Here is a 27,157-nt window from a genome sequence, read left to right on the forward strand (position 1 = left end):
AGTTGCAGGGACTTGTTCCAAAAATTTAAGCCAGTTTGAATTCGTGGGACCAGTCATAAGGACCAAATTTTAGTCCCTGCAACTAGATTTTGCAGTTAAAATGGCCAGTTCACACTATAGGACTTGTCTCTGCAACTTGTTGTAAGGACTAGTCACAGGGTCTAGTCCCCTCATGTGTGCTGACCTTAGAGCTTTACCAATTGGGGAGGCAATCTCTTTTAGTAATTGAGAAAGCTTTCACTCATTTTTTCAAACCAAAGCCAATCATACCTTAACTAAGGGGGAAAGTTTCCAAAGAACTATTTTGCATTGTTTGGGGGGGGGGGGGGGTATACATGTGCTATTACTGTTACACAATAATTTGGTTTTTTATCAACTGAGTTGATAACTAACGTAAATTGGCCACTGTGAAGAGTTTTTAAAGCCGATGTCTCTAGCCCAGCCCTTTATCAGAGTAACTTAATGTTGATTGATTTTTCTTTAATAGTTTCACTCAGGAGATTTTCCAATTGGAAGAAAGTCAACTCTTCGAGGTGAACTGCAGAATGGGGTGTCACAAGGTAATAATCAAGACAGTTGTAAATGTAACTAGTTGTGCTGTTATACATGTATTGGCCTCTAAATGTTGTGTAACAGATCTTATTACACGACTCGGGCAGTCAGAGGGCCAATAACTAAAATCAACCAATCAAAATGCCCAATTGCCGGTCAATATTCTCTCAGTATTGGACCGGGCACTGTCCCGAATGGTCCCGAATGACACCGCAGTTGTGTCCCTTTGAACTTCATTCGTATAATAAATCTCTTATAACCAAGCTTGCTCAGGACAGTATAGGAAGAATATCGGCCCTCGGTCTTTTTTGTATGGACTGAGCTGCGCTCAGCCCGTATTTTGTGTCAGCTGTGCTCGGTCCTTACTGTCAAGACCTCAGGCCAATATTCTCCCAGTACAGTCCTTGCGCTTGGTTAATAAGATATATCTATCATTTTTTCTATCTAATATGTATTTTTAATTTCCTTCTGTGTAAGCTTTTAATAGTTGCAATCTACTGTGTATTCCTGGTTTGATTCAAAAATTTTTTTTTTTGCAGTTCTTCAAGTCATTCAGCATAATTTGTTATCATCACAGTCAATACAAGTTAGGCAACAGGTATTGATATACATGATGGTATTGAACTAGGCACTCTAATGCTGTTCCAGAGGTAAAATTCCTGGCCAAGCAGGGCTCAACACTAACGGTAGCCCACTAGCCACAGACTAGTAGAAATTCAGTTGAGCCAGTGGTTTTCAATTTCCACTAGCCAGTTTGCCTAGTGAACAGACTGAAATTGTCATAACATCTAAAAACATCTGAGATGTCACTAGCCACTTGGCTAGTAAGTTGTAAAGTTAGTGTCGAGCCCTGCCAAGCTAGACAGGTAGAATGGCAAAGCTGTTACAAAAAGAGTAAGACTGGGCTATAAAATTAATCATTGAGGACCCAAGCTTTGGCCAGTTTCAGGCATGTGGTTGGATACTCTTTCAACTTGGCCATTGAGAACTGTTTTGTTAGTTAGACCATGCTAACTCTTTCAATCCCAAGAATTAATTCATTAAGCAATTTTCCTTATTGTCTGTCTTACAGTTCTTATGATATTAGTTTGGAGAATTTGGTATCAGATCAACTAATAATCCCCTAATTTTAATCCCCGAAAGAAAGTGACGATTGTGCGGAAAAGACGCCAGATTATGCAGGAATTTCTAAATCTTAATAAAGTTGTTCCCTTGGCTTTTTCCAACGTAAAAAATACACATTAACGTCTTGTCAAGAATTTTAGTCCTTTATGACAATCATGTTTGACCTTTTACTGCCATTCGTAGACAGGTATGTCTTTGTTCAACGCAGTTTTTTCATCATTTTCGTTGTTGAGTTTGTCCAAAGCTTAGTAAACAGCCATTAAATCGGATGAGGAAAACTGGACACCAGAAGTCCCAAAATGTTAAAACAAAAGTAGAACCCAGGCCCATCACCAGAAGATGCATGGAACGCCTGGTGGTTTAAAATTGTTTATGAACGAAAGGCGTGTTTCCGTCGTTGTTTTGGGTGAAAAGTAACTTCTTCAAAATGATCAATCTTTTCGCTATTTTTGCTTCTGAGGATGCTAAGCTGTTGCTTTCTCGCTTATATGTAGAAATTTTCTAGTTTTATGCAGAAAAATGTCCCAAGGATACGGAGGATGCGGAAGTAGGCGAATTATGCGGATCCGCACCACTGCATCCTGTCTGATGCCCTGTGTAAGGTGGTAAATTTTGAGCTTGTTAAGAAAATGTCACCAATGATGTTTGTCATTTTGTACCACACAGGCTTTGAAGTGTATGATCAGTTGGGTCCAGTTTGGTGTAACAGTCCCTGACCTTGACAATGCCCTGCCTCTTGTGTTTGAATCTATTCACAATCCTGAGTTATTTGATACTAGCGTGGATTTGTTAGTAGAGGTGGCCACACATCCATCTGGAATGAAGTAAGCAAGTTTTGCAAAACCATTTAAGTGTGTTGAACTCACTAAGATATTACTACCTGTACTCCCCCCTGAATGGGATGCCAGTTCCTTGTAAGGTTACCTCCAGCATTCTATCTGGCTTCCCTGACAATTCGCCTGTACCCATTCATTCTCCTGGGCCCAGTTGAAGAAGGGCAGGTTATGTTATCCAATGGATACAAGGCTGTGCTCCAAGGAAAATTGAATGGAACCCAGTGCTCTGAAACTGTGAAATTCAGGGTGCCTAGCATATACTTTGTATGAAAAAAATGAAAGAACAAAAGTAAGATGCCAAGGGCCGCCGGGGGCTGTTAAACTACAGCCTTGAAATAAATCATTTTCCAATGGATAAGTGATAGCAAAATGTATAGTGTTATCCATGGGGTAGAGTTTTATCCAGTGGATAGCATTATCTGACCTTCAAACAACCGGGGCCTGGGTGGAGAGAGAGGCACTGTGCATGTGAGAGCAAAGTGTTTGCCCAAGAACACCATGGAGTAACCCAGCCAGGTCTTATGGACCACGACGCGGGCAGTCAGAGGGCCAATAACCAAAATCAACCAATCAAAATGCTCAATTGCCGGTCAATATTCTCTCAGTATTGGACCGGGCACTGTCCCGAATGGTCCCGAATGACACCACAGTTGTGTCCCTTTGAACTTCAGTCGTATAATAAATCTCTTATTAACCAAGCTTGCTCAGGACTGTACTGGAAGAGTAACAGCCCTCGGTCTTTTTTGTATGGACCGAGCGCAGCAAGGTCCATACTGTCAAGGCCTCAGGCCGATGTTCTTCCAGTACGGCCCTCATGCTTGGTTAATAAGATATATTTGTTTAATGTCAAAAACAAAAATACACAGAGGGTGGTCTCCCAATCCCCCGAGCCAGAGGCTCATGATAAAAGTGTTTGACAAAACCTGGGCCTCTCAAACCAAAGTCAAGGGCACTACTTGTAAGCGGTACTGTGTCTCCCACTGTTGATTATGAACTCAATGGTAGTTTTTTTTTTTTTTTTTTTTCTTAATAGATATCCCAGTTACATGTGGAAATTTGTCTCAAGTGTTCTGACTCTTAGCGAAGCTTTAAGAACAGCTTTGCAGTCTGGAGATATAGTGAGTTCATGAATTGTTTTTAGTGCAGATCTGGAAGCTAAAGGATTATTTCACTGCTGGGAGTCAAGGACAATTGGTACACTTTTAGCTTCTTCTTAATTTGCTCTCTTTTTTGTAATTTCACCAGGATACATCTAGAGGCTTATGTCAAGTGATGGTGTCATTGGCTGAGACACAGTTAAAGCTGCTCTTGTCAGCTGATAGTGAAGAAAAAGAATTACAAGGACTCACACTTGTGCAGTTATTATTGGTGAGGATGAGGAAAGTTTGGTTGTTTTTTTGTTGAAAGAATAGCAATAACTGCAGACCTAATTTCAGAGTATGTGGTTTCAGTTTCTTGAATTACAGTGAGTAACAATGTTTTGCTAACTGGTATTACCCAGAATTGCATCACTGAATAAAATCTTGCATTCTGATTGGTTAACAAAGGGAGATATTTAGCATGGAATTGTGATTTGAAAACAAGGCTAAGTGATATTGTTTTGCATCTACGTATATGTAACAACTATAAGTAATGCTGTTTTCTTTTTTTTTTCTTTTTTTATTCAATTATGTGATTCAAGGAAAATCCATTACTTGACTCATGAATTCTGCTTTAAATTGCACTTGAAAACCAATATTGCAATTTGTGTGATATCGGTTTTCGCATGTAGTTGGTCACCATTCAGTTGACCTGCATTCTGTTTGTAAGGGAGTTCATAATAATTGCAGGGGGGCATTAGGGTCTATTAGAAACTGCAATTTAACCATAGAAACAATCGTCATAAACTGCAAAACTGCAAAAAAAACTCAATCAAAACCAAAAGCCGCCTGCAAAACCATCAAACTGGTAATTTTTTCTGCCAAGAAAAAATAATATCAAAATGCTAATCAATCCAATGTAGTGGTGACAAGAGGAGCATAGAGAGGTTTTGCGGCTGTTTGAGATCAGTGGAGGTGACTGAAACCCAAATAGGAAAACTGAAATCCACCTTGGATACCAATTCAAGACCTTTAATATATTTGGTGAAAACTACAAATCAAAATGCTGAAAAAAAAAAAAACAGGAAATCCACAAACCTCAATGAATGCCAAAATTGAAAAACCAAATTTTTTTGGCACAAAATCCAAATAATTGATGTGAAAAATAGCAGAAACCGCAAAAACAAATAATTATGCCAATACCCCCCTAATAAATGTTATAAATACAGTCATAGCCAAAAAAGTAAATAAAGGTACTCTGAAGGAGGAAGGTGGAGCAGCACAATTTCATCTGAGATGGTTTATAGTTGTTGATGAAGTTCTTACTTCTGTACATGTGCATGGTTGTTCAGCTGTCTGTTCACTCTAGACCTTAGATTTACTTAATATGCAATTAGTTGTCAACATCTAACCCACATGAGTGACCAAGACAGAATTTCCTCTTACAATTTTATGGACACAATATCAAGCAGACAGGTGACGAGATTAAAGAAAAATTTAAACTTGGGGATTTGTAGTTGATCCAGTGCTAAATTCTCCAGTTTAATATCAGAAGAATTTTATGGCAGATAGTTAGGGGGATTACTATTGAGATCTCGGCAATGAAAGGGTGGAGCCTTGTAAAGTTGTTCCAATAATTTGTTGTTAGATCAAGATCATAACAGCTTCTACCCAATATGTTTGAGTATTCTTGTCACCAGTTAGCTGATCTTGTAGGGAGAAATTGCATGTTAATCACCTCCAGGGAGTTAAAGGGCTGAATAAAGATTACAGCATGCTTTACTGAAGAAGTCTTTACCATACTTTCAGAAGCTGTTGTGCTTCAAACTTAAGACCTTGTCTCTAAAACTACTTGTATTTTAGAGATAATTTGTAATGATGGTCTTTTCATTTGTAGGAATGCACGGGTGCCCCAGGGTGGTATCCTGTGGATGAGCAGTGTAGCGAGATCACATTCAATTTCTGGTATACCCTACAGGCAGGTCCCCTTTCATTCTTATATATATTTAACAATTATTCGCCGAAGGTGAGGTGAATATCGTCGAATAATCCCCTCGACTTCATCTCGACTCGGGGATTATTCGACAATATTCACTGAACCTGAGGCGAATAATTGTCTTAGTATAATTTCAGAGCTGAACAACACAGAAATCTCTAAAATCATAACATTTTAGTAACATTTATTAACATTTTAGTTGAACATTTTATATAAACCGTGCGGAGCGGTTTATATAGCGTCATATAAGGAACCACTCGACCAATCAGATTGCTGGAAACTCTTTGCTCAGCTCCGAAATTATACTAAATATATATATCACGTTTTGTTGATAGAATAGACTGTGCATTCTTCCGAATGCTTTAAGAGAAATAGGTATTAATAAACAGTTGTTATAAGAAAGAATTATGTTAGTCCCTGGTTTGGATGTGAACTTCATCGAGGTCTAATCTCACAGATGGATGCTGGATAATACATTTACAAACAAAGAAATTGGTGGTGACCTCAGCCATATACTACAGTTAGGGTTTTATTAAAAGTCGGTTACCAGCAGTCTACCACGGCTTGCAAGACCTCTCCCCACTGTGTGTTTATCCTGTGATCAGGCTCTTGTGTTTGGGTTTTGCCTTACAGCACAGCAGCCTATAAAACCATTGCCAGCCACTCATGAAAAAAGATATTAAAACCCCTGCTACACTGTAGTAGGTTCATATGTTAAAAAAAAAATTGTGTGTGGTAGTTACCAGGGTAGTGTACCAGAAGATGTGATTCTTCTGGGCTTGTCTTTCCTTTCTTTATGTTACCTCTGGGTTCACCAATCCACAAGTTAGAATGAACAGGAAGAAGGAAAAATATGTGGACATGTAATTTTTGTTCTTGCTTAAAACTCTTGGTTTTTCCCTTTGTGTTCAGGATGACATCAGTACAGAGGAACCAAGCACTATGGAGAAACACAAAGCCATGTATGGACCTGTCTTGTTATCCCTTTGTCAGGTACAGTATTGTTGATTACGGCTGCATTTACACTTGGTGCCCAAGCATTAGTGCTAGGGCACCAGCACAAAATGGTGCTGTGTTCAAACAGTGGGCACTCGGTGTGGGTTCTTGAAAAAATTTGTGTTCGCATTAGTGCCCATGCATCAAGAATCATACTTGGGTACCATGCTCGAGCACCAAGTGTGAGCGCAGCCTACAACCTCTGGAAAACTGCTGCAATACAGAAATCATCAGTGGCTTCCAGTACTAATGTTAGTCTTTCCCCTTTTTCAGAAGTGCTGGTAATTAAGTCACCAGTAAGGTTATCCCTACACTTTCACCCCTGGGGAAGAGCGATAAATAAATTATCCCGACTATTTTAGCAGATTGTGAAGCAGACAAATGATGAGAATTGAAAACTCAGACTTACTTTAGATATCCTTTTGGTATTTTCGCTTTAGGTGTTCATGAGGAAGGTTCAGTATCCTCCAGAAGATTTCTGGCAAGGATTTTCTTCAGGTAAGAGAAGAGAAAATAATTTTTTATGTAGGCTTTTTGTACAACAGTTGAGAAGAGGACACCTTTCTGTGTTTACTTAGCCTCTTTAAAATTATGATTGGGAGTGGGGGCTGGAGAGTTAAGAACGAATTTTCAAGCCTGGGATGAAGTTATCAAGGCCTTTGTTTGTGTTATCTACCTCAGTCTTTGGCCCTCAGTAGATAATGTAATCCTTGGCCTTGATAATGTAAGTATCTGAGCACCTAGGCAGTTGCCCTCCCCTGACCCGGCATTAACTCTAACCAATTGAGCTAACCGCCTCCCGGTTAGCTCAAGTGGTTAGAGCGCCGGGCTGTTGTGCGGGAGGTCGAGGGTTCGAGCCCCGGCTGGACCAACACTCGAGGTCTTATTATAAGAACCCACTCACGAGATAACGGTGATGTGGTCAGGCCTGTTTACTGGGAATTAGGGTTAGGTGTCAATTGGGAAAAAAAGGGAAGTTCTGTTCCTTTCTCCTGCCATTCCCGTGGCGAATAAATTAAATTAAATTAAATTTAGATTGGCTGTTGATGGTTTAGGGGAGTTGCTCAGTTACTGAAACGTTGGCCTTGATGATGTACGTGTAAGTATCTGAACAACTGACCCGACACTAACTCTAAATTATTATCCGTTGACTTTGGTTGGATTAGGAGAGGGGTTGGTGCGGAGTTACTGACACTGGTCCGGATATCTTTTGTATATTTCTCCTCCATTCTTTGCCACTGAATTCTCTGAGGGTTTTAGATGTTGTGCAAGGACAACGTTTGATCGTTGATGCATGAAACTGCTCGGCAAATAATGTAATTTCTGGCGTTTGAGTGACATGGGAACGAATTAGTCAGAAATTAATATTCTGACGACACGTTGAAGAGGTTCGCGTGACATCACGGTAGTTTCGGATTATTAAAGCGTTTCGCGGGAAAATTAAGTCACTCTAAGTCGATCAGTCTTAGTTTGACCACTTTCTTTTTTCTTATTTCATTTAATTTTCCTCGGGGTTTTGTGCTGCTGCATTAGATGAGGAATACGTTTCCAAATATTTTTTGGCCACTTCTATGAAGTGGGTTTTAGTGCAGGGCTCGAAATTGCGACCGATACAGTCGCCAATGCGACTAAAACTTTTAACGTGGCGACTAAAAGTTCGAGTTTAGTCGCCACTTTGGCGACTAAACTAACTTCCTCTGATAAATAAAAGATTGTAGATGAGAAAAATTTCTTAAGTCTCGTTTCTGCGTTTCTGCTTTTCTACCGAAGGAAATGCAAATTAAGTCTGTTTACCTTTAAGCTAAAACTTGAAATGGCTTTCAAATTGCGTCTTCCGAGACCGTGACGACATATTACAGTGGCTTCTTCATGGTGATCGCGGGCGCAATATTTTGTTGAAAGCTTCTGAATTTAAAATAAATCCGTTGAGAACAGGAGGTCTGGTACTAAATGCCTATTCGCCATGTTTGATAAATGTTTGATGCGTTCGTATCGTACGATTTCTTACATGCGATGTGACATATTTTCCTTGCTAAAGTAGCCCTGAAATGTTCTTATTACTTTTTTCGCTTACTGCTTAAGGTAAGATTGTCATGCAAAAGTCTTTCGGAGTTTCTTCTTTTGTGTTTTCATGTTTTAAGTCATTCAAGATCGAGTATTTCGGTGTACCCCACAATCGCAGCCACAAACCACCAGAAGCCGAACAGCAACGCCAATTGAATAAGGCTCTAATCTGATTTCTGTTCTTGTACTATCTGGCGACTGCATTTTTGCACTTGACGACCATTTTTTCTCTAATAGTCGCAAAAAGGCGACTTGAAATTTTTTTTAATAGGCCATTTTACAGTTGTGTGCTTAGTTGCCAAGCCTTTGATTCAGAGTGAGGCTAAAGATGACCTTGTTGTGATAGAGACCTTTATCTAGTTAGCATGATAACAAAGTGATTTACATTTGAAAGGCAGCAAGGTTTGTATCATAACAAGGTCATCTCTAGCCTCACTCCCTTTCAAAGGCTTGGCAACCGAGCACACAACTGTAAAATGGACTATTTCGAGCCCTGGAGTGGTTTTTCGTAACTGGCGTAGCACAGGTTATTTTTGTAGAAGCCTTCAGTTTCAGTGAATACTTGCAGTACATTGCATCCTAAATAAACTTTCACATTGAAAATCTCGACTGAGTGTAGTCAGAATGCCAAGCTGCTGCAATCTGGGCAGGCTAAAGAGAATAATAAGAACAGGCAATGAATTGTTGCTGATGTGCGAAAGGAAATAAAATTTCAGACCTGAACAAGTATCAGAATTAGATAACTATGCAATGCCACAGACAGAAAAGTGATTGTCCTTGTTTTTTGTTGATTTGTTGTTTTTGTCAGACGAGAAAGAGCAGTTTAGACGCTACAGACAGGACATAGCTGATACCTTGGTTAGTACATGTGACACTCATTATTATTTATTTTTTTTTTTTGTATTGACAAGCATTCCATCCAGAAGGACAGCAATACTTTTAGTCACTTTGTGTTATGGAAACTGAGATATTAACACTTCGGGCATGTCGGCCATTCAGCATCTGCATCAGAGTTTTTTTTTTGTGTGAAGGAGTGAAGGTTTTAAAACTTCAGAGAATTTTTTCGTATAAATATTGACTTTGCATGATACAAAAGTGAAATCATAATGTGGAAATTCAACAAATCGACATTGATTTAGCGTGCGTCTGTGACGAATATAGTTCTCGATAAGAGTACAGACCACGCTAAACCACTGTCGATTTGTTTTTACCGCGATATCGACGTCAATCAAAACGATTCTTCCAGATCGTGACACGTTGCGTGACACGTTGACGCGAGCAGCGTTGTCTATACTCTTACTGACAACGGCAAATTGGCCAATCAGATTGCGATATTACTGCTAATTGTGGTCTTAGGAAGGAATACTTTACCAGACATTTCGTGTATGTTTTCGTAGATGTATGTTTATTGTTTACTGAGAGGTCACTGTTTACAACAACTGTACCATATGCTGTCAGAATTGTTGGCAGGGGAGACAGAGCCTTCATGGCAGGTTTGTTTTGTAATGTACAGTGTCTCGTGTAGTTCTGTGAAGCGTTTTGCTGATGTTAGGATAAACGCAAGTAATATAAAGCTGTTTTAGCTCTTGGGTTTGTAACTATTGTTAGAGTAAGCTGGGTTAGGGTGAGCTTTGACAGTGTCAATCGGAATATACTCGAAAGTGGCTGGTTGATAACGTTCTTTCTTTGCGTAACCTTTGCATTCCCAAGATCTGAAAATTATGAGGAAGTCTAATTGTATATGTGTCACAATTTGGTCACTTTCTATGTGATTCGCGGCGTTTCCACCGCCTAGTATTTTTATTTTATTTTATTTAGCTTCGCCAACCGGCAGGGACACCGGGACACCGCAACAGCTTGCGCCGATTACTGCGGGCCCAATAAACCCACCCATCCCACCCCAGGGGAGGACATCCATCAAACAGTAATCTCGTGTGTGGGAAATTAACGTCTCCTACCCCAACCTTGCAGGAGACGGGACCTCCATTTATTCGTCCCTATCCGAGAAGACCAGAATATCTAACCATTTCTTGATGTTCTAGAAAGGCAGCAAATTCTTCTCAATTGTTCTAAGACCCTGAGTGTTGGTCCGAGCGGGGCTCGAACCCTCGACCTCCCGCACAACAGTCCAGCGCTCTATCCATTGAGCTAACCGGGAGGTTGAGCTAGTACGGGTCTTTTCCAGACAATAAGGTCGACTGGGTGGGTACACATCACCTTGCGCTTAGCTGTGATTGGCTTGTGTTCTACAGCTGTGATTGGCTTGTGTTCTACAGCTGTGATTGGCTTGTATGCTACAGCTGTGATTGGCGCAACGTCGCAATCCACAAGGGATGTGATTACAACACGATACCATGATTATTCGTTTGATAGTGTAGTGTGATCTTCCGGGTGTGTGTGGTCTTGACAAGGACTTTTGTCGGTAGTGTTGTCTGACCTTTGGGCAACCTGAGCAGAAGTCATCATCACTCCAATGGTGACTTCCGCTAACCTTACGCCTCTGTGAGAATTTAGTGTTTCATTATGATGATTTTCCTTATTCTCAACGCTGTCCCCTTGAAAGGGTTAAGAAATTGTAATAGGAATTTATTCATAAATCATTGCCAACAATAAAAGGGTTTGTTTGACATTTAGCTGATTTGGCATTATAAACGAAAGAATAGCGATAGTTGTGTTCCAAAAAGGTGCCTCAACTACAATTGAATCTATATTAAGCGGTCACCCTTGGGGATTATTATATAAACCATTAAAAAACGCCATTCTATGCCATAATTCACCATTTAATTAAAAGTTTCGCTCATCAATACTACCAACATTAATTTCGGGAGATATGATTAAATTTTTACGTTGAAGATTGTTTCTTAGTTTTATTTGAGTGCTAAAGTTTTGAGAGACCGTTCAAGACATGTGGAGGAGAATACAAAGAGGCCGTTGGAACTTAGTGAAGGGTGACTTTGATCGCTTAAATAGAGGTGAAATTACAGTAATTAACGGGTAAAAGTTTCGGAACCTTGAAAACCGACCGCTTAATAGTTGGTGACCGCTTGCTGCGGCGCCGCTTAATGCAGGTTTGGCTGTTGTTATGTCTGAGAGAGTAGCTTCATTTTAAGTTGTTTCTCTGCACAGTTTGTAGATGCTACACTGTACTTGATCCAGTCTGTTGCTGAGTATGTTGAACCCACAGAGCAGAGTTTTATTCCCGCCATTCTCTCGTTGTTGCCAAAACTACCGGCCCACTCCTATGTGTCTCAGACAGCACTGCTGATGGTTGGTATGTGTTGATGAGGTATATTTTGATGTAAAGCTTAATCTCCTTCATGGGCGCTAGACATTTCTGTGAATGTGAGCTCTGAGGAAATGATTTTACATCAGGGTGATACATTCTCCGTGCAGTTAAACCTCTCTTCAGAGGGCACGCTTGGGACGTGAAAAACTTTTCCGCTAACATTTCTCCTCTTGATAAATTTAACCGACACACAAAGACTATAAGAGTTTGTTTCCTTGAATAGAGTTAGCGCCCTAAATAGGCCATTTCCAAATCACCTGTGGCCTCTTTTTCAAAACGAGGCCAGGTGCTCAACCATTTTTGTGAAAATGAGTTTAATTTGCATGTGAATGAAAACGTATTATTACATGAAAGGATGAGCACCAGGACTTGCTTCGAAAAAAAAAGGCTAAAGGTAATTCGGAAATAGGCTATTGGGAAGTCCTAGAAGAAAAGTTCCTTTTTTATTTATCGTATTATATTCACACTTCTGCTGGGCAATGTGTTGAGATTGTAAGGAGACGCTATATTATTACAAATACTGAGTGTCAAAAGATGAAGACCTTTACAATCCAACTATCGTAGGTCTTCACTTTGATTATTCACCCCGCGCAACAAATGCATTGTATCTCACCTTGTGCATGTTCAGTTATAGATCACAAATGACGTCAAATTTGGCAAAAGCAAAAAAGCGGTACGCGAACTCTAGATAAAGCTTGCATCTGAGAGAGAGCCGAGAGAGAGCCGAGAGAGAGCCGAGACGCGTATCGAGCGGAACGAAAAAAACTTTATTTATTTAGCTTCGCCTAATTAGAATACATTACTTATAAACATAGAAATCTTAGGCAGGGAGACCACAACAGCCTAGCCAATTACAATGGATCCCTCGTTAATGAAAAATGATAACTGAAGCTACTTATATCAAAACAAAAAAAGAAAATAAATAAAAAGCTAGAAAAAGCACGACGGCGGGTAGACGAGAGTCCTCGCTATATTGCACCTTGGACAAATTGTTCTCCGGGTTCAGATGTCGTCAACGTCGTACAGATCTAGGGCCTTATTGCAATGTTGAAGTGGTGAACGCTTAAATGAAGCTAGGGATATGTGACTTGTGCGTAACTCAGCGGGTAGAACATTCCATATGCGGCATGCGCGTATGGAAAAAGAGCGTTAATGAGTAACAGTTCTACTTCGCTTAGGGATGTAAGTAATAGCATTGCTGCTCGATGACCTGGTAGATCTCGTTGATTGTCTAGTTACACGTAGAGCTGCACTATTTATGAAAACTAAGTTGTTTACAGCTTCATAGAGAAAGACTATATCCAAAAATTTGTACCAATACGAGATAGGTAACAGGTTCGTTAGTTAAAGGCGGGTCTTATAAGTTACATCGCAACGGTAGGGAAGCTTCAAAATTTTGTTGCACGCCGCTGTACGTTTTTAACTTGCTTAGTAGGCCAATGAACGGTGGCGACCATTGGGTTGCGTTGCCGAGATGGCACCGGATGATAGATTGATATAGTGTGCGACGCGTTTGGGTGCTTTGGATGCACCTAGAGGCTCGATGCACAAAGCTGAGGAATTTGTTGGCTTTCGCGCACTGTTCAGTAACTTGTTTGTCCGAAGTAAGATTGCTTGACACCCACACACCCAAGGTCTTTCTCTTTGTCGCAAGATTCCAAAGGCGTTTCTTTCATGGTAGAGGTTTACCGTACAGGTGTTTTCTTTTTTTCGGGTGATGCGCTGGTATTTACATTTGGACTGATCAAATATGAGCCCAGAAGATGCGGACCAGCTGACAAGGTTAAGGTCGGATTACATGGTATTACAGTCTGTGATAAAATCGATGCTCTTAAAAATCTTGGTATCATCGGCGTAAAGATTACTTTGGTTTTGGCATTACAACATTCAGTCGACATGTGCCTTAATATATTGTTTCAAAATCACATTTTCTCAGGTTCTTATTCAGAATGGCTTAAGTGCCATCCTGATCATCTCCGGTCAGTACTTCCTGTATTACTTGGTGGATTGTCTCAAGCGCATCTCGCCTCAGCTTCTACCCAAGCCCTACGTGGCATCTGTGAAGAGTGTGTCCAGGATTTAGAGCCTGGGTCCTTAATGGAGATTCTTACGCACTGTCAGGTGATTAGTCGCTGTGCTACTACAAACATGCTATGTCATACGATAGTCCTATTTCTGTGACCAGCAAATATTTATTTTTCTAGTGGTTTTTAACCTCAGTAGTTCTGTTACTTAGCCAGAGTGTTTTTACATCTCTCCAGGCTGGCCTGTCCGGAGGTGTTATGGAGGTAAGAGAAAATGTGTCTGTCTTTTTTTTTTTTCTGGCGCAATTCATTTCTGAAAACATCATTGTAGTTGGGAAAAGTTTGTTTTATCTAGGTAGATGTAACTCTATTGTCTAAAGTAATGTGGAATGTCTTTGGGCTCTTACTACGAGAGAAATAAACAACTGAATGTCTGAGAAAAAAAGGACCTCTTGAGTCTATGTCCCTGCAATGAATCAAACCCCAGATCCTGCTTGCTTGCCGTCGATCTAGCAGTGAGCAGCTTGGAACGTTATCGTGAGCTACTCCATTAAAATTTTCATATTTGACAGGAGTCTTGTGTATTGTTGGATTCGCAACGAGTACTTTACAACCTTTGCAGCAAGAGGGGTAAATCCTCAAACTATATTAATTTTTGTTGAAAGGAACAAGAACGAATCCGCTGTGTTGAGTGCATAGGGCATGTGCTGTCAGTACAAGACTCTGCTGGAGCAGTGGAACAACTGAAGGCAGTATTCACGCCATACGTGGAAGGCTTGGCTCAGATAGTACAGCAACAGGTAACATTACTTCGGATTGTCATACAATCTTTGAGGACTGCGTGACACCTTTGTTACTTCACATTTCTCAACATTGGGGTTGAATTTTTTAAGGTGTACAAACCGCAACTTAGCCACCTTTTTTCCTTACTTGAAATAGTTTCACTGTTTAGTTTTATAAACATTATTTTGAAGAGAAGAGACAAGGATATTAACCATTTTGCTTTACCCATCGTTGCTCATCCAGTTATTTTGATGAATGCTTTATCAACATGTTTCAGTGTTAGCACTGTTATATCGTTGTACACTTCTTTTCTTCCCCTAGCCCACTGCCGAGCTAACAGCTAATCTTCAGTTTCACCTCCGGCTCTTTGTCGTGTTGTTTAAATGCTTGGACCCTGAAAATGAAAATATAGAGAATAAACTTCATCCGGTGAGTAGTAAAGATAGCTTTAATGAGCAGATTATTTCCTTTCCCCTTTTTCTCCTTATTCCCCCTATTCTCCTTCTTTCCCCTATTCCCTCTATTTCCCCTAGGCTTCCTATTTCCCCTATTCTTTCTATTCCCTCTATTCCCCCTCTTTCCCCTATTCTCCTTCTTTCCCCCATTCCCCCTATTCCCCCTAGGCTCCCCATTTCCCCTATTCTATCTATTCCCCCTATTTTCCCTATTTCTCTTATTCTCTCTATTCCACTATTCCCCCTATTCCTCCTACTGTCCCCATTTCCCGTATTATCCCTATTCTTCCTATTCCCCCTATTCCCCCTAGTCCCCCTTATTTCTCCTTATTTCCCCATATTTAATTTAATAATAAGTTCTTATATAGCGCATTAAAATTGAACTCTATGCGCTCTATTTCCCCTATTGTCCACACTCCCTTCCCCTTTCAGAGCTTCCTATGTCGGTGGCATTTCTGATGACGCCGTTTTCTTTAGATAAGGACGGGTTGTCTGATTGGGCTGTGTCGGAATTCTCAATGTTGAATGGAGGGGGTGGGATGGGGTGGGTAAGCTGGGATTGGTTTTCATCCCATCCAGAGGGGGTAACGAAACCAGGCTGAGTTATGGCAGTTATGCGAATCAGTGTCGTCTGTAGTTTAAAGCTGACCTATTTTTCTCTTATTTCAAAGGCTGCAGTTGTGTTGAACGATATCTTACCCTCACTGAAGTCCATGGCTCCTTGGATGCAAGATTGTAAAGTTCAACAAGTGAGCGAACTTTCTCTTCGTCTTGAGCGACTGGGCGATAATTGCATACAATAATCAGCTCCCTGGATCTTACTCTTGTACCCGTTGTGTACACGTCCTTATAAATAATTGAAGGAACCCAATGATATCTTAAGATAGCGCCCCATATCAGACAACTTTGTCAGTTGTCATGACATATCAGGGTAATTTTGGTTTAATATTGTAAGGAGAAGTTTCATGGGAAATACTGGAAGGTGATTGGTTAATAGAGTTTATTTGGGGAGCAGGGATGGCGCATTGGTGAGAGCGCTCGCCTCCCACCGTTGTGGCCTGGGTTCGACTCCGAAACATGTGGGTTGAGTTTGTTGTTAGTTTTCGTCCTTGCTCCAAGGGTTTTTCTCCGGGTCCTCCGCCTCTCCTCCATCTACTAAAACCAACATCCTAAATTCCAATTCGATCTGGAAACAGTGGACGTATCATATACGCCTATTGTCTTCCAGGGCGTAATAATCACTATGGGAAATTTTTCTGGCAGACACTTACCGGCTTTTGCTAAAAAAATAACTGGACAAGGTCCTTTAGAGTGAGGCCTTTGAGGCCTGGGGAGGTTATTCTCACAGCTTTTTCTCTCTTCAAAGCTCTGTTAAATCTATTATCCATTTGTTTCATTTATTGTTTGATCTTTGGCGGCTCGTCACAGCCAGTGAGAAATTCTAATAAAGCAGAGGGTAGTAACATAAGCTAACTGGAGCGCCGCTTTCAGACTTGGCTAAATCTTTCTGTTATTTGCTCTCTCAGTGCGTGCTTTTAACATTTGATATTTGTCTCTGTGGAATAGCAATTATGCCTGTGCCTGGAGAGAGCCATTGGAACAATTAGAGACTTCATGGGTGGACTTGTGTCTGGTCTGTCTGAACTTCTGGTCGGATATTTCTCCGTTTCTCCAACCAGTGGAATTCTGGATGTAGCTTCTACGGTAAGAATACCTTTATCTGGCAGACAAGTGTTGATCAGCGACCATCATGATTTTCCAGATGATTCGGTCTTATTAACTGAGTTGCTGAAGTGGCCACCGTAAAGGGTTTATCACTGCGAGGATCGCTTTCATACATTTCATGAAACTGCAGTACACATATATGATTTTCACATATTCAAATTTATTGATTTATCACCTCGTCGGGTTTAATACGAACCAACATAATGACCAGCTCCCAGTTGGTTTGTTAGCTCAGTTGGTAGAGCATTGCACCGGTCTCGTAAAGGTCATGGGTTCAATTCCCGTAGAGGCCTGAATTTATTTCAGGCCTTAGTTCCACTACTGCATAAGTAGGGTTTATTACCGCGAAGACCGCTTTCATACATTTCATGAAACTTCAGTACACATGTATGATTTTCATATATTCAAATTCATTTATTAAAGAGTTTCTAGCTTTAGAAACTTTTTACGGTAGCCAATAGACATTATCAACTCAATCGATAAAAATAAATTAGCTTGCTACAACCCCCTCCCCTCCCCCTCCCCCCCCCCGCTGACTTCGCACTACAGTTTCCTTAGAGACTAACCCCCTATGGGGTAAAGTAATACCCTCAAAAGTTTTTTTTCTATCTTTTAGCTGATAGGTATGTACGGTATGGTGGATGAACATTACCACACCATACTTCTAGTATTTCAAAGAATCACCACAACAACATTACAGCTTCTGCAGAACAGTAAGTGTGTAAATAGGTTCTATGGCGCTACCTGTATCGTCACGAAATCTTTCTTGAAGGAATTGCGTGACAATGTCATCATTTGCGTGAATGTGTTACGTGACAATCGACTTGGTGGGAGGAGGCGGCGTGGTCGAGTGGTTAGGGTGCTGGACTTGTAATCCGGTGCCCTGGGTTCAAGTCTTCCACCCTGCCACTCACTGGATTTGTTCTCGGTTGCCCCGAGTTCAACTCCTCGGCTACCCTCTGTAAATAGCCCACTGGTCTGCCTCCTGCCAGTGGGGATTTTTAAGCTCTTAGTTGAGTCTACGTTGTGGCTGAAAAGCCCCTAAGGGGGAGCTTCAATTAACGTATATTATTATTATTATTATTATTGTTATTATTATTTATTATTATATTATTATTATATTATTATTATCATTATTTATTATTATATTATTATTATATTATTATTATCATTATTATTATTATTATTATTATTATTATTATTATTATTATTAATCAAGCTCTTTGAATTGTAAGAGCTTGTTTGGGGGCTCGTTGGATTTTTGTGGCGTAACTTTTGAACTATATCTGGCCAGTGCTTTTTAAAGGTTGAGTCAAGTTAGTATTTACAAGTATTACACTAGGCTTCTATTTCCAACATTTTAAGATTAACTCAGGAGATATTATAGTAAATGATTTGAACACTGGGTCGCGTGTGATAGTGTAGTGTGATCGTCCGGGTGAGTGTAGTCCTGAGAAGGACTGCTGTCGGTAGTTTGGACTGACGTTTGGACAACCTGTGCGGAAGTCATCATCAGAGTCAAGTGAATAGTTATTGCCAGTCGAACGTACTAAGTCTGGTTCGTGTAAACTGATTGGTCAGTTTATCTGTGATGTTATTGGCTGTAAGACTGAAGTGGCGTAAGTTGATCGTAATCGGTTAGTTTCGATCCGTCAGTGAAATAAGGTCGTTCTGTTCGGTTCGTTTGTGATGTTATAGTCAAACTAAGTGAAGCGTACCCCTCAAGATTACATTAATGAATTGGTCATCTGGATATTGAACCCACCAGCCGTTTCACGAATGCAATAATGGTTGATTATTTGAATATTGAACCCGATAGCTGTATCCGTTTTGAAAAGGCGCGGATCATTGTTCAAATTAGAAGTCCATTTCTGAAGTCCAATAAGATTGTTCTATTTGACGAGGAATCCTGAAAATGAACAAACTGCACTGTAAAAACCCTGCGAAAACAGTCGATCGCAAATATTAACAAAATAAAAAGTCTTGCGGTGGCTTCGCCCTTAAACTGTTTTTTTCGACCATGAATGCACACAAGAATTTCTGCCAGTTCGTCAAGATGTAAATAGGCGCAAAAAGCTCTCGATAATATTCCATTTACGACATTTGCAAGAAGTTCTACACAACACTCGAACTTACCTTTCCCCCAATGTCTGACGCCATGTTGAAATAGTTCCCATCCATCGTCAAGTGTTCGCATAATCCAATCAGAAATGGACTTCTGATTTGAACAATGATCCGCACCTTTTCAAAACGAATACGGCTATCGGGTTCAATATTCAAATAATCAATCCATTATTGCATTCTTGAAACGGTTAGCGGGTTCCATGTTCAAATATTCAATTCGTTATTGCGCTCCTGAAACGATTAGCGGGTTCAATATTCAAATAATCAAATCATTAATGTAATCCTGAGGGATACGCTTCACTTAGTATGACTGTAAAGTTGTGAGTGAGTCGCTTGTACAGTGCCAGTAGTATTTGTCACCTGTTGAGGGGAGTCTGTTCTAAGTTTTGCACCATCACTCAGCAGATACGGAAATGTTCAAAAAGTTGCTCCGGTAGAAATATATGTTGGCTCAATGCTGTAGTAGAGATTGCTAGTTGTAAAGTCTTCATGATCTTTTTCCTTTTTTTACTCATGTTTGTGGGACAGATTTGCGCAATTTTCCAGATATTCTCCAGTCATTTATGCAGTTTGTTTGCAGGGTAGGTGTCTCGGGATAGCTGTTTAAATCCTTTCACTTCCAGCAACTTCCCTTTTGTTGTCGTTATCGCATGATGATAGGATTTTAGTAAAGTACGGCTGTATAATTCAGGTATATTTATTCAAAAGAAGCTTAGCTGTCCGATGAGCAGTTTACCTTTACAAACCACGGCCAAATTTTCACTTTTCTTTACTGTATAGCAACATACCCACTCTCATCGAGAGTTAAGAATCTCCACTACTTATGAATTTCGAGATTTCTTTTGTTAAATACGACATTCTTGTCTTCAATTCTTTTTTTACGCAATTCGATCAAAACATTTCAACAGGGGCTGAAGGCCAATCCAAAACTAGTATTTGAAGGAGATGGATATCATGCGAACATATTTCAGTGCGGTAAGATATCAGAGAGATTAAGCATCGCGTTTGCGTGAAACGGCAAACGTCAGCTTGCGCTTTCACGTTTCACGTAAAATAGCGTGAACCTTGCTGCCTTAGATTCCCGTGAGCTCACGTCGTGGTGGATTTGAAGGCGCCACTCTATGACTTACAAGGAATAGTTTTGGTAGCCTTTTTCCGGAAATAAAATTCTATTCTGTGAAAGAATAGGTGAAGAAAATCTTGCATGGCGAACGCGAAAGAGGATACTTTCACGTAGAAACAGCAAAGCGCAACCAGCAAACGTGAAAAAAATGGCGGGATAAACAAGGTCACGTGGTCACTTTTGCCGTTCACGTATCACGTAAAGGCGGTGTCAAATCTCTTTATTAGATGACGAGGGAACGTAAATCACAAGGAATCTTCTTGTGGTATGTTGGGTTACGTTATGCTATGTGATCTTGTTAAACGCTCCCTTGAGTCTTCTCTGCTATCTTCCCGGAAAATAAATACGCAGGGAAAACGATCTGCAGTAATGACCCAGCGCAAATAGCTCTACCTTAGGTGTCACTTTTATTTGAGTCAGTTAACGTTTCAGTTCCAAATTTGCTTGTATTTTAGAACCTACTCAAGTTCGTTTTAAGTCGTCATAGGTTTTTCAGGCAAAGAAGTACTTACTGCACTCAGTGTTCGTGAAAGCTTGGCAATAGTTCCCCTCCCCCCATACCTCCCCCCTTTGGTTTGTTTGTTTTTTTTTTTTTCAATTGCGTCCTGTTATGTCACATTTCGCTACGTCACTTAAACAGCGTGACATTTTGTGATGTTATGTTCACAGTTTTATCCCACAAGAAGTGTAACCTATTCAAAGTTTGATTCGTCGTTTTGAAATCCTGTTCGCTAACAAATCCGATAATAAACGAAACTGATTGACTGACTGATTGATTGACAGGACTCGCAGCTCTTGATCTTCAAGAGAGTTTCACTGTGAGGGCGGCCTGTACGTTTTTTGTAAGTATGGTTTAAGTCACTTTTTTTTCATTTGAAACACTTTTATCGTCTTTTTTTTTTTTCCATTGGACTGTCACCTAGTTGGAACTGATGCTCTGCTGTGATCGTCCCTCACTAAGTTTTCTTTTAGTACCATATATTATCAAGTTAGTTATTTCAACTATTATTCTTTTATTTTTTTCCAATATGTTATGCACTCAGAGTAAGTTTAAAATAAATTGACAAAGATAATGACGATCGACGTTATAGTACAACCCGCCCCAGTTTCTAGCGCCGATAGTGCCAGATCCCCAGCAAACCTCTCCCCAGCGCGTGCCAAATCTTCCCGCGGGTGGATGCTTATACTGAGGACCTGGATAAGAGCAGTCAAGAGTAATCGACACTATATTAAATACAATCCGCCCTTTCACCAGACACAGGATAGGACATAGCCGCGTGATTACGAATTGTATCTACGATCGTTGATAAGATCTGTCACTCTTGAGTGTTCATATCAACACGAGAGGATAAATTCGTATCAGCATGCAGATGTGTAATTTTGTAAATTTTTTTTTTATGGCTCTTGGAACTTAGATTTTCATCCTTAGAATATACCCTAGATTACATTTTCCTTAAATATTTACGTCATCTGCTTTGTCAACGACAGCAAAAACAACAACAACAATAACATTTATTTAAACATGATAAAAATTACAGCGGAGATGATGTGGTCGTGTATTTAAAAAGTTAAAAAATGCTATTTAAAAGTAAATAAAACACTTAAATTAATTAGAATTAAGAAAAACTTATTTAAAAATACAGATATACCAAGCTATTTGCATGACATTCTACGTTTAAGCGAGTTTTTAAACAAGCTTCAGCTTGCCATTGAACGTGTATGATTTTCGAGAGAATTCCATAGAGATATGGCTTTGTAACAAGTGGACTTGCGCAGAAGTTCTAAGTTCGGCTTCGGTAACAAAAAAGTTATTTTCCTTCGTGGGTTATAGTTACAATCATATTTCATAAGCAGCTGCTTAATAGGAACAGGTGAAAGGTCATAATAACAGTCGTGTGCTAATGAAAGTACTCTATATTCGTATTTAACAATTATTCGCCGAAGGCGAGGTGAATATCGTCGAATAATCCCCGAACCTGGGGCGAATAATTGTTTTAGTATAATTTCAGAGCTGAACAACAGAGAAATTTCTAAAATAATAACATTTTAGTAACATTTTTTAACATTTAGTTTAACATTTTATATGAACCGCGCGGAGCGGTTTATATAACGTCATATAAGGAACCACTCGACCAATCAGATTGCTGGAAACTCTTTGTTCAGCTCTGAAATTATACTAAAAGAAATTAATGATAAAGCAGTTGCTTAGGGCTAGGACCTGATCGCTATGTGTATACCAATCCAGGTTGTAGATAGTCGTAGCGGCACGTGCGTGTATCTTCTCCAGTTCATCAAAGAGCGATTTGCCACAGGAATCCCATACAACCAAACTATAGGTGACTGATGGTAAAATTACTTTGAAATGAAAATCAGCTCTCGCCGTGGTGGGTAAAAAAAATACAAGGAACCCGAGAAGATTCAGTTTTTGTGTGAAGGACTTCATTAACTCTTTTACGTGGGCGTTCCAATTAAGATCACTGTCAAGCTCAACGCCTAAACACCTAGTTGTCACGTAGTTTTGTGAAATGAAAGTTCTTGGACAAAGAGAGCTATAGCGAAAACAAGAGATTGCTTTTGGGACTTCCGATTTGTTTTAGAATAGCAGGGGGCTGTGCGGAAATCTTACCAAATGCATTTGAATGATGGGGAAGCCACCATAACTAAGAAACTATTGTACATTTTTTGCTTTAGTCTACGTTCATTACTGCTTGTGAAAATGAAGAAACTGCGCAGCGTACGCTACAAGAGTACGGATCATATCTGGTCAGTCAAGTTATCAAGGTGAGTCCAAGTTTTATGTTCATACAGGATTCTTTTCTGACACAATATCTTGGACATTAATGTTAATGTTAGGAGTTAAAAGTTTGAGTGCAAAGTGAATAGCGTGCAGTTATTAAAGATTTTGAAAAAATCCTGTTGAAAATGGAATCTCGTGGGAGACGTCCGACAATTGATGAAAGGTAAACGTGATCAAATCGTCCTTGCCTTCTAACTTTTTCGGAACTTCTCTCTGTTTACTTTAAAGAGCTTCGTCACGACTTTAGGATCACTCATCAACTTCATCATTTACACCATTTGCTCTCTTCTAGGGAATAGCTGGCGGAGTTCCTCGTCAATGTACAGATTACATGGCGGAAGTCTTGTTTGCTTTAAACAGACACAACGTGACATTGCTGTCGCGTTGGATGCAGGTTGTGTATACAAATTACTAGGAAGCTGCTCTATGCCTTCTTCAATTGGTGTACTTAAAGTGTCTCTTGGTTTTTTTTTTTTTTTTTTTCGCGTCTACAGTACAGTATCTTTACAGTATCTTTATTAAATCTCCACTACATGGCTCTTCCGATTTAATTTACAAATTTGGAAAGGTTATTTACAAAAGGCTTATTTACAAATCTGATGATCAATAATAATACTGGTTATTGACATATTAATACTTTAATCTTGTTTGCTTTAAACAGACACGACTGCTTTAAACAGACACAACTTAAACATTTGTTGAGATAGGATAGGAAATCTTTTAGTTAAAAGCTGATTTAATACTGCAGAAAAGATGCGGTTTTTCAGCGTACACAAAGCGACCAGGTTTTCCAGGGGAACCTTTTCTGCCTTACACGACCAACAAGAAGGGCTCGTTGTTTACAAAATACTCTCTGTAATCTGGCAATGGTTTTGTTGTCGATAGGGCGTGATGGAGGTTGAGGGATTTCCATCCAATCTGGTCACAGTGTCTCAAAAACAACAATTCTCCAGTGCTGTTTTAAGGTAAGAATGCCTATTCTGAGCGGTGTGAACGGTTTTCGCGGTTTTCGATTGAGAGTCAAGACAAATTCTGAATCGCTCTTGTTTGCCTCACGACGTCCTTTGATTGGCGCGAGAACTCGCGTCACGCTCCATACTTATTAGGTTTTAACCAATCGGGACCTGTTCATTAGCATATTACCTCTATTTGTCTGGTGCGTCCAATGAGCCGTGTCAGCCAAGAAAACTTACTTTGTGGACTCCCTACCGGTTGGTTACTGACAGTGCCATTTATTTTTTCAACAGGGAAAGAGCTCATAGAAGGCGAGTTAAAGAATCTGTGAACGAATTTTCCTTGCTTTGTCGAGGGCTCTATGGGACAGCTTACGCCAGTTAGCCAGCTTTTTCCGCGCGTGCTCTAAGCCATAAGAAAGTAAACTGGCTCATGATCTGGAGCGATGGAATTCGCTTGTGTGAGGAGCCTGTGATTTCCCTGCGCGTGCTTTAGATCAGTAAACAAAAGTGTTAAGAGTGATAATATTGTTATCTAATACGTACATGTTTCCTAGACTGCTTGAAATGTGTCCCCTCCCCCTCCCTGACGTATTGCATACTGTACGCGCCTAAGTCAGAATCTACGTGTGGTTTCCAGTTCCTGTAACTATATCCAGGTTTCGGAGTTATTTCTTGGCCGGTCTTCTTCGAAGCATTTTGTACGAGAATAATTCTTACAGATAGGCTTAGTTTAAAGGAGAGTGGAATAAGAATTGACCCCATCCCATCTAATAGATTTAAATATTTAAAATGCTGTGATAATGAGATCAAGTTGAGAAGGTAGCATTACAACATAAGAAAGAAGAAGGAAAGAAAGTCTTAAGCACTCTAAACAACAAACGTGTCTAGTTACAATGATAAGGTTGAGATCGGACGTCAGCATTATCAGGCGCCTCTGGCAGCCGCTTCAGTCCATGTAACGATCTCACCTTCCCTCCTATCTCACCCTAGGGGAGGACATCCATCACACAGTAATCTCGTGCGTGGGAAATTAACGTCTTCTACCCCTAACCCTGCAGGAGACGGGGCCTATGGTTTATTCGTCCTTATCCGAAAGTAATAGAATATCTATCCATTTCTTGATATTATAGAAAGGTAGCAAATTCTCCTCACTTATTTTAAGACCATGAGTATTGGTCCGGCCGGGGCTCGAACCCTCGACCTCCCGCACATCACAATCCGGCGCTCTAACCACTTGAGCTAACCGGGAGGCGGTTATTCACTAATGTCCCTTGCAGAAGTTGTTTGGCCTTACCAAACAACACAAGAGGTTTCAAAAACCTTATCCATAAGCGGCTGCCAATGGTGAAATGGGCGGCTGTGCCGTAAGGCGAAACCGAAACACGAGAGCCCGATCGTAGGTTAAACAAACGGCGAAGGACTGGGGGAAAGCAAGAGGAGGAGTCAATTGATATCACGATACAGGTGGAAAGAAAACCTCTCTTCAGGAAAGAAACACCGAATCAGCCATGTGGGACATCAAATAGGAGTAATGTTTAGTTTAATTTCTACAGTAAGCTTTATTTACATGTAGAACATAATGTTGGAGACACGGAAACCAAAACTTTGAGAGATTAAAGTTATTTAAAACCGCGCCTTTTAAATATCCTTCCGCCAGTTTTCTGGCAAGGCAGTTCTGGTACCGCCTCGGAAAAAAGATGGACGTCAGCACGAGTTGTAATCTGTTTTAAAACCGTTTTTAACCAAATTTTTTCCTCATGTTGCGAGCGCGTCTTTTCTTCTCCTGAAGAGCTCTGCTTGCGACAGAGTCATTCAAAAGTAACCTTTCAGTGTTAGAAATTAACTGAGCTACCAAAGAGTCGGGGGAAGAGTTCCCCGACCTAATGCTATACTGTAGACCTTGTTTATCGTTTGTCTCGACTTCCGTAGTCGTGGAGTCAGCGGTACTTTTTCTTGTTTTGCTATAGACTTGAGTGCGGGCGGATAGCGCGTGGCATTTTGATTGGAGTGATGTTGAGAATCCCCTTTCCTTTGAGATGCCTCCACGATCCCTAGGAAGGTGAATTATTGGAGGCAACCTCCAACCTGGTCTTCGTGAACCAGAATTGGATTCGTTGTTTGTGGAAATAAAATGCGACTTTGATTCTGCGGAACGAATCTGTTCGAGTGGGTTTCGACCATGTACAGCATCTGACGTCATCTTGCTACGACTGCACCGAGCGTTCGGTGCTGTTTCACAGGAAGGCCATTGGAAAGCAGAAGACCTCCGCGCTCCTGCTGAAAATTTCTCTCCGGTGGAAGAAGATAAATTGGGTGCAGAGGTACCGGGTGGCGATAACTGCGGCAATGGAACTGAATTGGGAGACAGACACAGCAGCTCATTACCCTGTGGCGCATTAACTAGGAATACATGGTCATGACTGAAAACTTGCGTACGTCTTCGAGAAATTTTCAATTTTAGCAGGCTCGGTTGGTGTTTTTGAGCACGACCAACCCTTTTGTGAGATGAAGCCGGAAACTGTTGATGTTTTCGTCTGGTTGGATCGGTTACGATATGAACAAGGGTCTGTTCTGCTTTCTATTTTCGTCTGGCTCCATGTGAAGGATCAATTTTTTCCCCAGTGGGGATCCATCCATCTTCATTCATTTTGCCTTTCTGACTTTGATTCTCCATTACTCGATTAAACGTACCACACGGGGAAGTGTTTTCACGTTTTTTTATCTATCAGCCTATTCAAAGCCCATCGGCACGTCACCTGGTCTCTTCCAATCATATCACGAAGCCTAACATGTCAAAGCAGTGCCGTTAGCCAATTCGTTTGCTTCTTGCGTGAGCTTGCATCATGTGATCGATGTCAAGGTCGAGAGCGGGGCTATGGACGTGAGGAAACCTTATTTGTTTATGCAAATAGGGATTTACAAATCCAAAAGGTGGCGAAATGAATTTTCAGTCACAAGCCGGTGAGATTCATTCAAATAACGCGTATCGCATTTTTCACGTGTGAAGTAAACGATACGTGTAATTAGGAGCTAAGTATCGTTTTTTCACGTTGTTTATCTGTCAGCTTATTTAAATATCGTCAGTACGTCAACTGGTCTCTCATCCAATCATATCACAAGCCTAACGTGTCAAAGCAGCGCCGTGAGCCAATCCGTTTGCTTATAGTGCGAGCTTGCATCGTGTGATCACGGTCAAGGTTGAAAGCTGGGCTATGGACGTGAGGAAACCATATTAC

At 40.4% G+C, this 27,157-nt stretch overlaps 1 protein-coding gene across 3 annotated transcripts in view; it reads left to right on the forward strand.

The window, feature by feature from the left end:
• LOC111325647 (importin-13) overlaps nt 1-24,476 on the forward strand; it is a 30,602-nt gene extending 6,126 nt beyond the window's left edge. For all 3 annotated transcript variants that reach the window (XM_088737760.1, XM_088737761.1, XM_088737762.1), the window contains exons 7-31: nt 488-560; nt 1,092-1,150; nt 2,344-2,501; nt 3,547-3,631; nt 3,759-3,881; nt 5,490-5,570; nt 6,501-6,581; nt 7,025-7,082; nt 9,457-9,506; nt 10,046-10,141; nt 11,775-11,919; nt 13,871-14,055; nt 14,196-14,222; nt 14,624-14,758; nt 15,063-15,170; nt 15,868-15,945; nt 16,763-16,900; nt 17,538-17,634; nt 19,574-19,626; nt 19,954-20,020; nt 20,952-21,010; nt 22,860-22,949; nt 23,258-23,359; nt 23,851-23,930; nt 24,213-24,476. In XM_088737760.1, coding sequence (XP_088593886.1) covers nt 488-560; nt 1,092-1,150; nt 2,344-2,501; nt 3,547-3,631; nt 3,759-3,881; nt 5,490-5,570; nt 6,501-6,581; nt 7,025-7,082; nt 9,457-9,506; nt 10,046-10,141; nt 11,775-11,919; nt 13,871-14,055; nt 14,196-14,222; nt 14,624-14,758; nt 15,063-15,170; nt 15,868-15,945; nt 16,763-16,900; nt 17,538-17,634; nt 19,574-19,626; nt 19,954-20,020; nt 20,952-21,010; nt 22,860-22,949; nt 23,258-23,359; nt 23,851-23,930; nt 24,213-24,303 — 2,319 coding nt within the window. In that variant the 3' untranslated portion in view covers nt 24,304-24,476. The remainder of the gene's footprint in view (nt 1-487; nt 561-1,091; nt 1,151-2,343; nt 2,502-3,546; nt 3,632-3,758; nt 3,882-5,489; nt 5,571-6,500; nt 6,582-7,024; nt 7,083-9,456; nt 9,507-10,045; nt 10,142-11,774; nt 11,920-13,870; nt 14,056-14,195; nt 14,223-14,623; nt 14,759-15,062; nt 15,171-15,867; nt 15,946-16,762; nt 16,901-17,537; nt 17,635-19,573; nt 19,627-19,953; nt 20,021-20,951; nt 21,011-22,859; nt 22,950-23,257; nt 23,360-23,850; nt 23,931-24,212) is intronic.
• Nucleotides 24,477-27,157: the final 2,681 nt, after the last annotated feature.

The sequence above is a fragment of the Stylophora pistillata genome, chromosome 11 (genome assembly GCF_964205215.1).
Source record: "Stylophora pistillata chromosome 11, jaStyPist1.2, whole genome shotgun sequence".
Taxonomy (NCBI): domain Eukaryota; kingdom Metazoa; phylum Cnidaria; class Anthozoa; order Scleractinia; family Pocilloporidae; genus Stylophora; species Stylophora pistillata.